General features: G+C 40.2%; 1 protein-coding gene across 4 annotated transcripts in view; it reads right to left on the bottom strand.

The window, feature by feature from the left end:
• The window catches only part of GNAQ (G protein subunit alpha q), a 292,117-nt gene that overhangs the window by 186,617 nt on the left and 91,877 nt on the right, over positions 1-13,623 (bottom strand). Inside the window, exon 1 of one of the 4 annotated variants that reach the window (XM_036260798.1) lies at positions 10,258-10,412. The exons of 2 other annotated variants lie outside the window; for them this stretch is intronic. In XM_036260798.1, coding sequence (XP_036116691.1) covers positions 10,258-10,291 — 34 coding nt within the window. In that variant the 5' untranslated portion in view covers positions 10,292-10,412. Of the gene's footprint in view, positions 1-10,253; positions 10,413-13,623 lie in introns of those variants that run through there. One more of the 4 variants, XM_036260799.1, reaches the window with a different exon arrangement.

Raw genomic sequence — 13,623 nt, 5'->3', positions numbered from 1 at the left:
GATTTGGGTCTGAAAATGACAACACTCTTACACAAATACTGGTCAGAGAGTGGTAAGAGAAAAAAATGTCTAAACGCTTCTAGACACTTTCTCTTATTTTAAAACAGAGTATACAGAGAACACAGTGTACAGATAAGAATGAAGATTTTTCTGGACAGCAACTGCATTGATTTCTGTGGCAATTGGCTGGCTGAGTATAATCTCAACCATGAATACTGGGGGAGGAAAGTGTCTAAAAAGTAGCATCTCTAATAGAAATAAAGCTATGAAATTGTTTCCCATTATCAATCAACAATTTATAAAAAGAAACCGTTACCTTTCCTTTCCAGAGCAATACAAAGTATGTAGGAAAAAATCTAGATTGTTTCTTTGTGTGTCATCCCTATCCTCTATCACAGAGACTTGCTCTGAGAGCCCAACTATGGACATAACCATTAAATCAGAATCTCTGCCAGTGTTTTTCCACAACTATAACAAGAAGAAATTCTAATGTGTGAGGTTACTGGTATGAGAAGAAAAGGAATGAGATCAGGCAACAGGAGAGCCTCTTTCTCCTGACTATCTAAGAAGCTTTGATATACTCATCCCCCCAAAATAAAACAATAAAAACGAGAAAGTAGGAGATGACATATAAACTACATTGGCTAGTGTTCCACTTCAGTCATGCAATGGTGGTCTACACTTAGCAACTCTTTGGACCTAGTCACTAAGCCCCTGAGCATCACATTAGACTCCCAAGATGTGGGATCAGTAAATGCATGGGAAGGAAATAAGAGTTAAGAAAAAGGAATCCAAAACTCAACTCCAAAGTAAGATCATTTCCCGTTGCCGCAGACACACCCAGAGTCCCTCTCTCCATTTCCTCATCTTGCTCAGTGCCCCAGAGGTTGACTGGCAAGAATTTCATAACATCTCCCTTGTCCTCAGTCTTCCACTGGGACTTAGTCAGTGGGAGACACCAGGAGGAGACCAGAGAGCAGGAGAATGAGGATGGGGCACCTACTCCCCCAGCTCCCTCCCTGCAAGAGCACCACAGATATGCTTTGTCTCCTCCCCAGCTGGGTGGCCCTCTTCAGGTTCCTGTAACTACACCCTCCCCTTGCCCAGCTGTGTGGGGCCCCGGCTTTGCACCCGCCTTCACTGGTTACCTATATCTGGCCCACACCAGCTGGAGCAGTCATAAGTTTTTTTCTGGAACCTGAGTACAATACCAAAAGGGAAGATGAAACCATTTAATAAGATGAAGGGGCAGTAAGACAAGAGAGTGGTGGGTACTTTCTTCTTCCTCTGCCCTTTCTCTATATAAATCTTATTTATGAAGCACTTGCTTCTAGTCACTAACTCACACTCTTAACACTCTTCTGAACGTCAATTACAATGAAGAAATAATAGAGCCCAAACCAGAATCCAGGCTCCTAACTCTCCCCAAAGTACCTGTCCCCCAGAACATGCATGTGCACCCCTCTTACTGCCCCCCAACCCCAAGTCTAAGTCCAATTTCCAATACAGAAAGGGGAACAGTGGTCCTCACCTCCTGGACATCCCCTCTCTTACAAAGGAAACTAGAAGAAATGTGTGTTCAAACCTTTATGCTTTGCCAACCCCTTTGAAATACACTATCCTCTCAACAATCTGTGAGGTAGATGTGTTTATCCTCATTCAGTGCAGAAGAAAAGGACTTGGAGACAGGAGGCATCGTAGCTGAGATGACATGACACAGTGAGGGCTCAAGCCCAGACTTCAGTTGCCCAGTTTGGGTTTGTCACTGCAGTTGACCCCTGAACAACATGGTTTGAACTGCACAGGTCCACTGATAATGGAGCAGTTCAAACCTCTGCTGTTCAAGGGGAGTCTGCTTATGCAGAGGGGAAGCTGTAGCTTTTCGTGGAAGGTCAGTGCCCCTAAACACCCAAGTTGTTAAAGGATCAACTGCCACAAACTCAGGATAATAGATTTCTACTACCCACTGTCAAAAATGCCTCAGCTTGACTTTGACCACACCCCGATTTTCTCCATTTAACCTAATTTTGAATTTCTGAATACTACTTTATTAACGGGGACCCATTTTGAGTTTCGATGCCATATTCCAATGGACTGGCCATCCCTCTCAGGTAAATTTCATTCACGAACTTAACGTTCACACTTCGATTTAATTATATGAATGCAGCAAATTCAAAGTGAAGCCAAAGCTGCACTTAGGAGAAAATCAGTGTGATGCAAATGTTGTAGGCAGAATGATAAAAGTAATCAACTAAAATAGTATTCAACTAATATTGGATTGAACCCAAAAGAAAGTATATAAACTAAAATATCAACCAAGCCAAAACCTCAGCTTCTTTGTTCTGCAAAGAGTTTTGTCATGGAAACAAATGACCTGTTCTTAACCAATGTATAATCCAAAGAGCATGTACTTCTCCTGTTTTTAAAGACTTACACAGTATTCTCAGGGGTTTGAAATGGACGTTTTAAAAATCTACTCAGGATTAGTATGAAAAAATATATCTGGCACAATCAAAAGCCCCAGCTATTCCCAAATTATATAAAATGATGTTATTTTCTAAGGCCACATGAAAGTCTAATGAGAGACTTCACAATTGCTTTAACTCTGAATGGAAGAAGGACTTTTCCACCGGCAGACTGCTCTCTGGATGTGGTGACGGCTAAGCTCTTTTCACAGCCCAGGGCACAAATAACTCCTGACCTATCTAAAGAAATAGACATCTGTTTCCAGAGCCACTTATAAAACAAAATCTAGCAAGGAGCCATGACATGAAATGTGTGTATGGGGATGGAGGGGGTCTCATTTTGCTAATTTCAATATATCTTCCACCACATTAATAACTTTAACAAGCCCATCAAGCCTGGCTGGTGCGGCTCAGTGGATTGAGCATCGACCCCTGCACCAAGGGGTCACCGGTTTGGTTCCCGGTCAGGGCACATGCCCAGGTTGTGGGCCACATCCCCAGTGGGGGGCATGCAGGAGACAGCCAATCTATGTTCTCTCTCATGGATGTTTGTATTTCTCTCTCCCTTCCTCTCTCTTTAAAAAATTAATGAAGAAAAACATGTTTTAAAAAAAACCCACAAACATTTCAACACAGACAAGGGTATGAGTCCCACAAAACTCCTGGTTTTCTCCTTCAGTGCTCACTATGTATTTGGCTGAAGATTTTCCCCAGAAAAGGCATTTGTAGCTTTGGGCAAGTACTCTGCCTTGCCTTATCCCAGTTCATACAAACACCCAGAAATGAGACTACTTAAGAATCATGCTATTTAAAAGGCCATGTCATCTAGTATGCATAATAGGCTTTGAGGGATACTTAATTTTTTTCCTCACTGTCCATTGGATCACGATGAAGCAGAGAGAACATTCCCCGGTTCACGTCACATGTCCTTCCATCAGAACCAACATCCAGTGTGAATTTAATATCCTACTGTTGCATGCATCTCTGTGTAAGCTGTTAGAACACAGCACACTAGTCATACACTCTCACACAACCTGATGCTTCCATTTTAGGCTCTGCCAAGATCTTTTCAACACAAGAGGATTTCCACATACAGCCTCAGCCACAAATCCACACTTACTCCATGTATCCTGCGCTTACTGAACATCTCTCAAGTTTACACGGACTATTCAGCCCATTTGCACAATGTAATCTATACATAATTCTGTCCGATTAATCTCTAAAGGTAGGACAGTTTTTCTTATTCCATACCCTATCTGAGTGACAGTTTTAGATTCAGCAATACATTAACTTCTTAATGACAATGAATTCTTGTTGTTGAAAGCTATCACGGACTCATTGCTTCCTTCTCTCCCACTAAGTTGGCTTCTTGGACCACACTGTTACCAAAAGAGCTATGAAACACAATCCATGTAGAATTGCTCAGTGCCCCAAACATGTCAGTTACTATTATCACTGCTCTAAAGAACACCGGTGTCCCCATTTTTCACACAGGGTCCTGGAAGACAATCACTGGGCACTGCACCGTCAGGACCTTCAAGGGTCCTTAGAGTCCATTCTCTATATCCTGAAAGAAAGTTAGAAAATGCACCCCAGAGAGACCCACTCCACTGCCACTTTTTTTTTTAGGCTCCCAAGAAAAAGAAGAAATGCCAAGATGAAGTTATAAAAACTGCAGCATTTAAAGTTGTACAATGACTATATCTGTTTCATCCTGCCAGTGTCTCTGACGACTGTATTTGGAGATTCTGTTAAACCATCAGAAGTCTACATCGTAAGCCTTTAGTGTGAAGGCTCAGGCCAAACGACCTGCCCTGCCCTCTGGACTGGCCAGCACCCAGGAAAAAAAACAGCGAATGACAAACCCAAGTGCCACAGAGCTCAATTATAATTCAAGTACTGCACTGTTCAGGTCCACTAGTTTAGGCCAAGAGTCTCAAATATGGAATCTCAGTGCCACCAACGCTGAACTTGGGCTACTTCCACATACACTTGGACACAGTTGAACCAGAATTTTCAACAAGAGCTTTCAACCCATAAGCACATCATCAACCCACACCTGCAAAAAATTAATAGCAGTGAGATAAAAATGATTGAATAACGCTGAACCAAAATACAATGCATGTGTTGTCCACGTTCCAGGCTACATACTCTAAAATACATGTATTCTGCCCTGTGCACATTTTCTTCCACTTACACTGGAACCCTGAGTGGCTCTAATACCCAAGTCACCAGAACTTTCTCTCCTTTATTTTTTTTTATCCTCACCTGAGGATATTTTTCAATATTTTGTTCAGATAGAGTGGGAGGGAGAGAGAGAAACACTGACATGAAAGGGAAACATTGGGTGGCTGCCACCCGCACGACCCAACCGGGGCCCGGGACAAACTGCAACCGAGGTACGTGCCCTCAGCGGGAACTGAACCCGGGTCTCTCCAGACTGCAGGCCAACGCTCTAGCGGCTGAGCCAAACCGGCCAGAAAAGAACTTCCTCTCCTTTAAGGACTCCCCTTTAAGGGCAAGGGTTGGGGATACTAACTCGTTTATCTGCAGCTAGGTCTGGCAGAAAGCAGTAGATAGTTTTTTAAAACGACATAGAAATTAACTGAATTTAGTCTTACCATATGTGAGTGGAAACTAAATAGTTGGGTAAGGTAGTAGTAACCAGGACTATTAATAACCACTTACCCAGTTAAGTTGTTTTTAAGAGAATGAGAGGCAAAATGCATTGAAAATGCACTATGTGCCCGGCCGGTGTGGCTCAGTGGTTGAGCATCGACCCATGCACCAAGAGGTCACTGGTTCGATTCCTGGTGAGGGCACCTGCCCAGGTTGTGGGCCTGGATCCCCAGTGAGAGGCATGCAGGAGGCGGCCAATCGATGTTCTCTCTCATAGATGTTTCTATCTCTCTCTCCCTCTCTCTTCCTCTCTCTAAAATCAATAAAGAAAAAATATTTTTTTAAAAAGAAAATGCACTTTGTTAAAAATATCTGGAAAACCATCTAGTCCTGGGTGTCTCAAAGTGGTAAAACCCTCCTGGGAAAGTACTTGGCAGTACTTCCAAGGTTCCTTTAAAGGTGTAAGAGCATGTTCTTAGAAAATCCATTTTACCATGGAGTATCGGCAAATATCTGCGCATTCAAAACTAGCACTGGTTGGTTCTACAATCTTCTGAATTTACTAAAAAACATTAAAATGTATACTTTTATTTATTTTTTTGTTTTTTTCTTATCTTTATTGTTGTATTACAGATTTCCTTCTTTTACCCCCACTGATACCGTCCTCCCCACTCCCTCCCACCCCTTTTTCCCCACCCCCTAATCCTTCCCCACACTGTTGTCTATGTCCATTGGTTATGCATATATACATGTAAGGTCTTTGGTTTATCTCTTCCTGCGCCCACATCCACCTTCCCTCTAAGGTTTGTCAGTCTGTTCCCTATTTCATGTCTCTGGGTCTATGTTGATCATCAGCTTATTTTGTTCATTAGATTACACATATACGTGAGATCATGTGATACTTGTCTTTCTCTGACTGGCTTATGTCACTCAGCATAATATTCTCCAGGTCCCTCCATGCTGTCTCAAAGGGTAAGAGATCTTTCTTCCTTACAGCTGCATAGTGTTCCATCATGTAAATGTACCACAGCTCTTTTTTTAAAACTTATCTTTATTGTTGAATGTATTACAGATGTTCCTCATTTTTCCCCTATTAACTTCCGCCCCCCTCCTGCCTTTCCCCACACTGTTGTCTGTGTCCATTGGTTATGCATATATACATATAAGTTCTTTGGTTTATTTCTTCCCACCTCTAACCCCCCTTCCCTTTGAGGTTTGTCAGTCTAACAACCAATTTGTACTTCTTAATCCCTCACCTTTTCACACCTTTTTTTATCCATTTGTCTACTGATGGGCACTTGGGCTGTTTCCAGATCTTAGCAATTGTAAATAGTGCTGATATGAACATAGGGGTACATATATTCTTCCTGATTGGTGTTTCAGGCTTCTTAGGATATATTCTGAGAGGCAGGACTACCGGGTCAAATGGCAGTTCAATTTTTAATTTTCTGAGGAAACACCATATTGTTTTCCTTAGTGGCTGCACCAGTCTGCATTCCCACCAGCAGTGTGCTAGAGTCCCCTTTTCTCCACATCCTCGCCAGCAATGTACACTTTTAAATAGTGAGTTTTATGATATAATAATTATATCTCAATTTTTTAAAAATTAGAAACTAACATCAGTATAGTTTGGAGAAGAACAGAAAATTTACATAAATTTTCAAGCTAAAACTTTTTCAGGGGGTGACTTTGAGCCAACCTACCCAACCTCCCCTCCAGGTCTGAAGGTTCCCTCTCATTTGCCTCTGGGTGTGTTTCAGAGAACAAGTGTGAGAAGAGTCCTGAAGTCACCTGCTGTACCTGGACGGAGCTGACCTGTTCAAGGGTCCTGCTGGTTCACAGCTAATTAGAAGGAAGACAGACAAGACTCTTCCAGGTTTTCCTGTCTGTCCAGGGCTCCTCACCTTTGTCCTCACAAACTTTCTTGTTATAAACACTTTTCTAACTCATAAAAGCTATAAATACATATTATAGAAAATTCAGAAAAGCAAGAAATTTCAAAATTGCTAAAATTTAAACATTTTCATCTATTTCTTTCTAGCCTCCTTTTCTAGGTTAATGTGCTTTTTCTGTTCTTGTTCTAAAACTGAAATAATACTGTGTTGTTATTTTTCACTTCACACACTGTGAAAATTATCCCAAGATACTAATCATTCTTCAGAAATAGTTAATAATGATTGCCTGATAAAGGTGTGTGATTACTGAACAATTCCTCTGTTGAAACACATTTTGAGTATTTCTAACTTTTCAATGTATAAAAAATGTGATAAACATTCCTTAAAAAAAATCTTTGTCTGAATTTCTACATCCTGAACAGAACATCATAGACATGCACTCAGGAGAACGCATTATAACGGCTCCGATCGTCGCAGTTGTACCAGTGGACACATCCATCCAACTCTTCTTACCCCATGTTTTTTAACCAACACTACACTTCTTTAATACCTACATTTGGGACACAAAAATAAATCTTTGTTGCAATTTACATCTTTACTTATGAAGCTTGTTTCCTACTTAGTCATTTGTATTTCTTCCATGAACTTTTTTTTTTTAATTTGAGGATTCAGTGTCTTTCTTATTGATTTCTTACAACAATTGAGTTTTTAAAACAAAATTAATCCCTAATTACAAATATTTCCCCAACTTATCATTTTCTTTTCGTTTATTGACAAAATTTGCTACATAAATTTAAAATTTGTATTTAACTCATCTGTGGCTTCCTTTGTCATTTCTTTAATTGGTTTATGTTTTTAAAAAGTCCCATAGATATATTTTATTCTAGCTTTTAGGGCTTTATATTTTATATTTAACTAATATATCTATATTACGTATGGTGTGCAGTGAATTTTTAATAACCCCAAAACTTTTTCCCCCCAAAATCATTCTATACTTTAAAGCTATTCTGTCAAACAAATATTTCTCAATATAATGGAGTGTTTGATCCAAACACATGGTTTTTCATGTCCCCTAATGTGCTCCCAAATGGTGATCAATAAAATATATGGAAACCTCTGAAGGCTCCAAAAGCAGCTCACTGATATTCCTTCTGTTCCCTCTTTCTCTGCTACCCTACCTAACTAGCAGACCATCCTTTGCCTTGCTCATTGCCCATTTAAAGGCAGGGAAACTATATCAGGATGTTAAAGGTCTGATTCTTGCTCCCATTTTATAAGTCTATTTCTACCCACATGACATACCCTGCCGATGCTGCCTGTCCTGGGTCTGCCTCTCTGCAGCTCTGTGACCTTGGGTAAGTTACCTGTCCTCTTAAAGCAATACTACTACCTACTTTACAGCTCTGCTGTGGATTCTCAGTGAGTTAGTCATGTAAAGCACAATGTCTGGTACATACAGGTACTCATTAAATACTAGCTATAACTTACAATGCAAAATCAAGTGGGAAAGTGAGAGAACAGTCTGAGACAGGGCTTGGGGGCAGGGCAAAAATGTAGTCATCAAGAGAAATAGAATTTAACTTTTTTTAATAATGATATTTAAGAGAAATAGTATTTTAATGCAATATTTTTGAAAAATCAAAATTAATGCCAAAATAATCTATGATGAACAAACTATCACAATTTTAAATAAAGACAGGGTCAAGAACAGTGCTGGACCATGCTAGCCTCTGAGAAACTACATTAAGCACTGTATCCATGGCAAGTACCTTATTACCCTACCTTTGTCTCAGCCCTGACTCTAATTCTACATTCACCAAAATAACTGAGATAATTATCTCCAGTATTTCAATACTTAAAGCCATAGTGTTTGGAAAGCTTTAGCTTAAATTGTTTAGTTATAGTTTTATTGGGTGCATGTATACTCCATGCCTACATTCTTCCAGGCCAATGATTTAACCTTTTCATCTCATGGCACACATAAATTAATTACTAAAATTCTGCGACACACCAAAAAATACATTTTTTGTTGAGCTGAGCCCCCCCCCAAAAAAAAGGTATAATTTTGATTTATTCACACCAGACAGCTATTGTTGCATTGGCTGTTACCATTTCTATTTTATTTGACAGTCTAAGGGAAAAGAGGTCAGTGCCCCTGACTAAATAGTTGGGTATTGCATGTTTTAAAAATTTGTGTGACACACTGGTTGAAAATTGCTGTTCTAGCCATGGAACGGGACACATGGTCCTTACTTTCACAACATGTAACATGTATCAGAGGCAGATGACATCAGATAAATAGATGAATAATAAAATATCAGAAGGAAATGAATGCTATGCAGTCCATAATTAAAGGATAATGAACCACAGAGTGACAGAGCAGCTACTGTCATTTGGGAGGTCAGGGAAAGCCTTTCTAAGAAGGTGCATTTATGTCAATACCTTCATATTCAAAATATAGCCAGAAAGAGATTAGAAGGAAAGCAGTCCAGGCAGGGAACCAGCTGACACAGAGGTAAGAGTGGGAACAGAAGCTTGGCTGGCACGCTGGAGGTACCAGAGGCCAGTGTGGCCGAGCTGGCTCAGGTGGTGGTGCGGAAAGAGGTAGGCGACAATTCGGGAGCCTCAGCTACAGAGGCAGAGGCTACGACACATGGGGTGAACTGTTGCAGGGAACCAGATTAAATTTTATTGTAAGTGCAGTACAGTCGTCCCTGCCACTTCGCGCCTCGACGTTCGCGGCTTCGCTCTATCACGGATTAAAAACCACAATAGAGTGAAGCCCCGAAAGTCCAAGCGCGAAGTGGCAAGGGATGACTTTGTATAAATAAATAATCCTACTTCGTGGAAATTCATTCATCGTGGTAGAGCCTGGAGCTGATTAACTGCGATAAACGAGGGTCGACTGTAGCCAGCTTTGGAGAATTTCAACCAGGGAAGTAAGATGGTTTGATTTACTCGAAGTAAAGAATGAATTGTAAGGATAAGCTAGTAGGGTAATTCAGCAATCCAAGCAAAAGAGAATGGTAGTTTGGACCAGACTGACCAGAGACATGATGGAAAGTGGAATGATTCGGGTCTAGTCTAGAGATGATGGAGTGGTGGAAAGGGAAGAGGTGATATACAGTTAACTCCTAGATTTTTGGCTTGAGTAGCTAGATGGACGGAGGTCCTAGATTCCTAAAGAAGCCTGTAGATGAAAAGATCTGGGTAGAGAGACAGTCATTCAGTTTGCAATGCTCATTCATTCTAACCAGAAGCATGTTTTGTATACCTACAAGGTCCATTGCATTGGAGGATACACATACGCATGACACTGAAGATACAATCTGTGCCCTACATCCTCTGGCCTCCAATGAAAGAAGGGCGCAGCATGAATGAAGTCTGCATGCTAACAGACGAATCGAGGCAGACTGCAAAACCGGGATGTAATTCCATTTCCTATGAAATAAATCTTATGTAAAAAAGATATGAAATGTTTTAGCCTCTAAGTTACCCACACACACACCTAATTATTTATATTTATAAATGGCGACACTTCTACATGGACACATCCTTAGAGACTTTATTGAACATTATTTGGAATGCATAAAGATACTATAAAAATACCAAATCATAATAATAACAATGTAAGACGAACTCAATATCCACCCATAGACTTAACATTGATTATTTCACATAATAAAAAGGCATGAATGTAAGCATCCCAGATTTTTCAGTTACACATAATCATAAACTGCATACTTTACAATACACTGGGTAGGAAATGATGGGATGCACTTTGGAAAGCACTCTGAAGACCTCAGAAAACCAGTAAAGACTTCCTATGGATGGAATGGATTATGGGGCTCTCCGAATGGGAAAACAACAAATTAAATTTATAATGGAGGAAAAGGCCCAGGGTGGATCTGAAATGCCATTTCGACCTCATTTCATGTTCATCTGGAGATGATCCACAGGCAGGTGTGTGGTGTGGAAAGAGCATCAGCAGATGTGAGGGACCCTCTAAAGCCAGCCACCTTGGGGACAGAGATCTGCACACTGTCACTTGGCCCAAGAGCTGAAGATGAGGGAACTGACCTGCAGGGCTCTCTGTAGCTTTCAGATTGTATTATCATTTTCCTTCTCTGTATGTTGTACAGCATTAAAAACCTTTCACTATATCTTTCACGAGGCAGAGAGAAAAAAACCTGACCTATTATTTACTAGGTAGTCAAACACTACTTCAAATGAGTTGACGAAAAGCTATAGTATTCTTCTTTCAAGGTTAATATGTCAAGATTTTTTTTCTTTTACTCACGTGGCTTCTTTACTTTGCGCCTCTAAAAATAATTTTCTATTGAGGTAGGGGAATTAAGGTACTGGAGGGAGGGAGCAAATACTGCTCCAATTAAGAGAAGCTGTGCTCAGGGCTGTCTCACCAAGTACATGGGTATTCGGACTGCAGAACACGGCATGCTTTTTGAGTCGGTATGGCCCAAATATTTCAAATCATGGCATGAGGGATACTAAGGAGGACTTGTATATGGTTCCACGTCTGCCTAGGAAGCAAAAAAACGTGACAGGATCTTGAAGAGGGACTGTATTATGGAAAACAAGCCTTAGTGAATCTCCTAGGGTTAGACTGGTTATCAAGCTAATAGGGACGTGTACAAGTTCACTGTTCCTGGATCACCTGAGAGTTAAATTCAAAACTACACTTAGAGAAAGGTTTCCCTTTTCTGAAAGGAAGAGAAAGAACTCGATTTAAAAACAAACAAACACATAAGCAAGCCACACCTATACATTGTTCACATTTTTTAAATCCTCTCTTGGGAGGAAATGTTGATGTTGATAAAAAAAATTAAAAAATAAAAAAAACGTGGTACCTGCTGAAGGTCTCATTATTAGCATGAATACCACCCAGCAGGGACTCTTAAAACTAATCATTCCCAAAAGGCTCATTTGGGAGGAGTCAACAACTACACCATGGACAGACGCCTTAGGAAATCGTTTGGGTTCTCACTTCCCCTAAAAGCACAAAACAAAAATAATTTTTAAGATTCCGCTTTTATAAATAGCTGGAACATTTACCAAAGGAGGGAGGAAGAAGCTCCTTTGTAGTCAATGCTCATGGAACTCTGAGGACAGGACCATTAAATGCCCTTGCTCTTCCAGATTTGAACTAGTCCAAAGCAATCAATGATGCGCCTTGGGCATGCACATGTGCTGTCCAATGACAGGGGCAGCATCTGGTACCCACCAACTGATGTCAAGACAAAGTCCATGAAAGAGTTGCCCCCTGAGCTATTTCATTAATTTGAATTTGCACTCTGACTTATTTTGCCTGATGGCCATATGTTTCTCCAGCGTTTGAGCCAGTGACAATAATAGACATGCAGTAGAGTGGAAATGGAGTGGATTCTTCCTTCCGCTTTTTGCCCTCTAGTTTTTTAAAAAATAGCAATGATCATCCTGCATCTCAAACAAAAAGTGCCTTTTTCCTTACTCTTACGTAAGTTGCCCATGGAAAATACACCTTCTTCCTGAAAGAATATAACATACTCTTTGCTCAGAAACATCACACCTAGAAATGTATAACCAGCAGACAGGAAAAAAGAAAGGACAGCCTTACAACCAGATTTGCTCCTTGAAGAAGTGAAAATAAAGAAAAAACATTGGTGTGTTTTATTAATGTTTAGTAAGACTTGCATATATGATGACTTCCTATCATTTGATAAAAGGGGAAGTGAAACTAATTACCCTCTTAAGTTAAACTGAGCCTCTCCTCTTACTACACAATCCATGGAATTGTTCCAAGAAACAAAACTTAGAGTTAAAAGGAAAGAAACTCTTGGACTGGGTCTTGATTTTAGGTCACAGGACCCAACAAATATCCCAATTACATTAGTACATACTCTGATGTGATTTCTGATAAACTGACTTAATAATACATTAATATAACATATGAGGTTGTGTAATAATAGTAAAGACAAAACAACCAGAACATAATGACTTTGGTTACTGATTATGATGGTTATTATATGTGCAACATTTCTCTGAAATATTTCACCACAGAGAAAGATAGAAAGCTTGCATCAGCTAGAGTCTAGACAGTGCTTGCTTACTTGAACCATAAAGAAGTTGGCAGAAATTAAATGAACTGAATGAAAATTTTTTTTAAAAAAATTTTTAAGATATATTGAATCACTAAGCCTTGCTAAGTGTAGTGATATTTCCAGGCATTTACAAAACTATGCTGATAAATACACATGTGCACACACACACGCACCCATGCATACACCCACACACCGCTAAGGCAGGACTTCAACAACCAAATGCTGACACTACTGAATAATCACTTTCATCTTGTGGTCTACCTATGGCTCTCCCATGTATACTCACCACTGACTTTTTTAAAAAGCCTGTTAATACACTACATATTAAATAGAATGACTTACAATATTCTAGATAGTCCACAAACAAAAGTTGAGAATATAGGTGAGGAAACCTCCTGAATGTGCATTCTTTTTAATAAATATTATTGCTTGCCCGGCCGGTTTGGCTCAGTGGTTGAGCGTCGACCCATGCACCAAGAGGTCGCCAGTTCGATTCCTGGCCAGGGCACATGCCCAGGTTGTGGGCCAAATCCCCAGTGGAGGACA

This window comes from Molossus molossus, unplaced genomic scaffold, assembly GCF_014108415.1.
Source record: "Molossus molossus isolate mMolMol1 unplaced genomic scaffold, mMolMol1.p scaffold_m16_p_14, whole genome shotgun sequence".
Taxonomy (NCBI): Eukaryota; Metazoa; Chordata; class Mammalia; order Chiroptera; family Molossidae; genus Molossus; species Molossus molossus.
The sequence above is the reverse complement of the archived record's forward strand: the minus strand, read 5'-3'. Positions and strand labels throughout refer to the sequence as shown.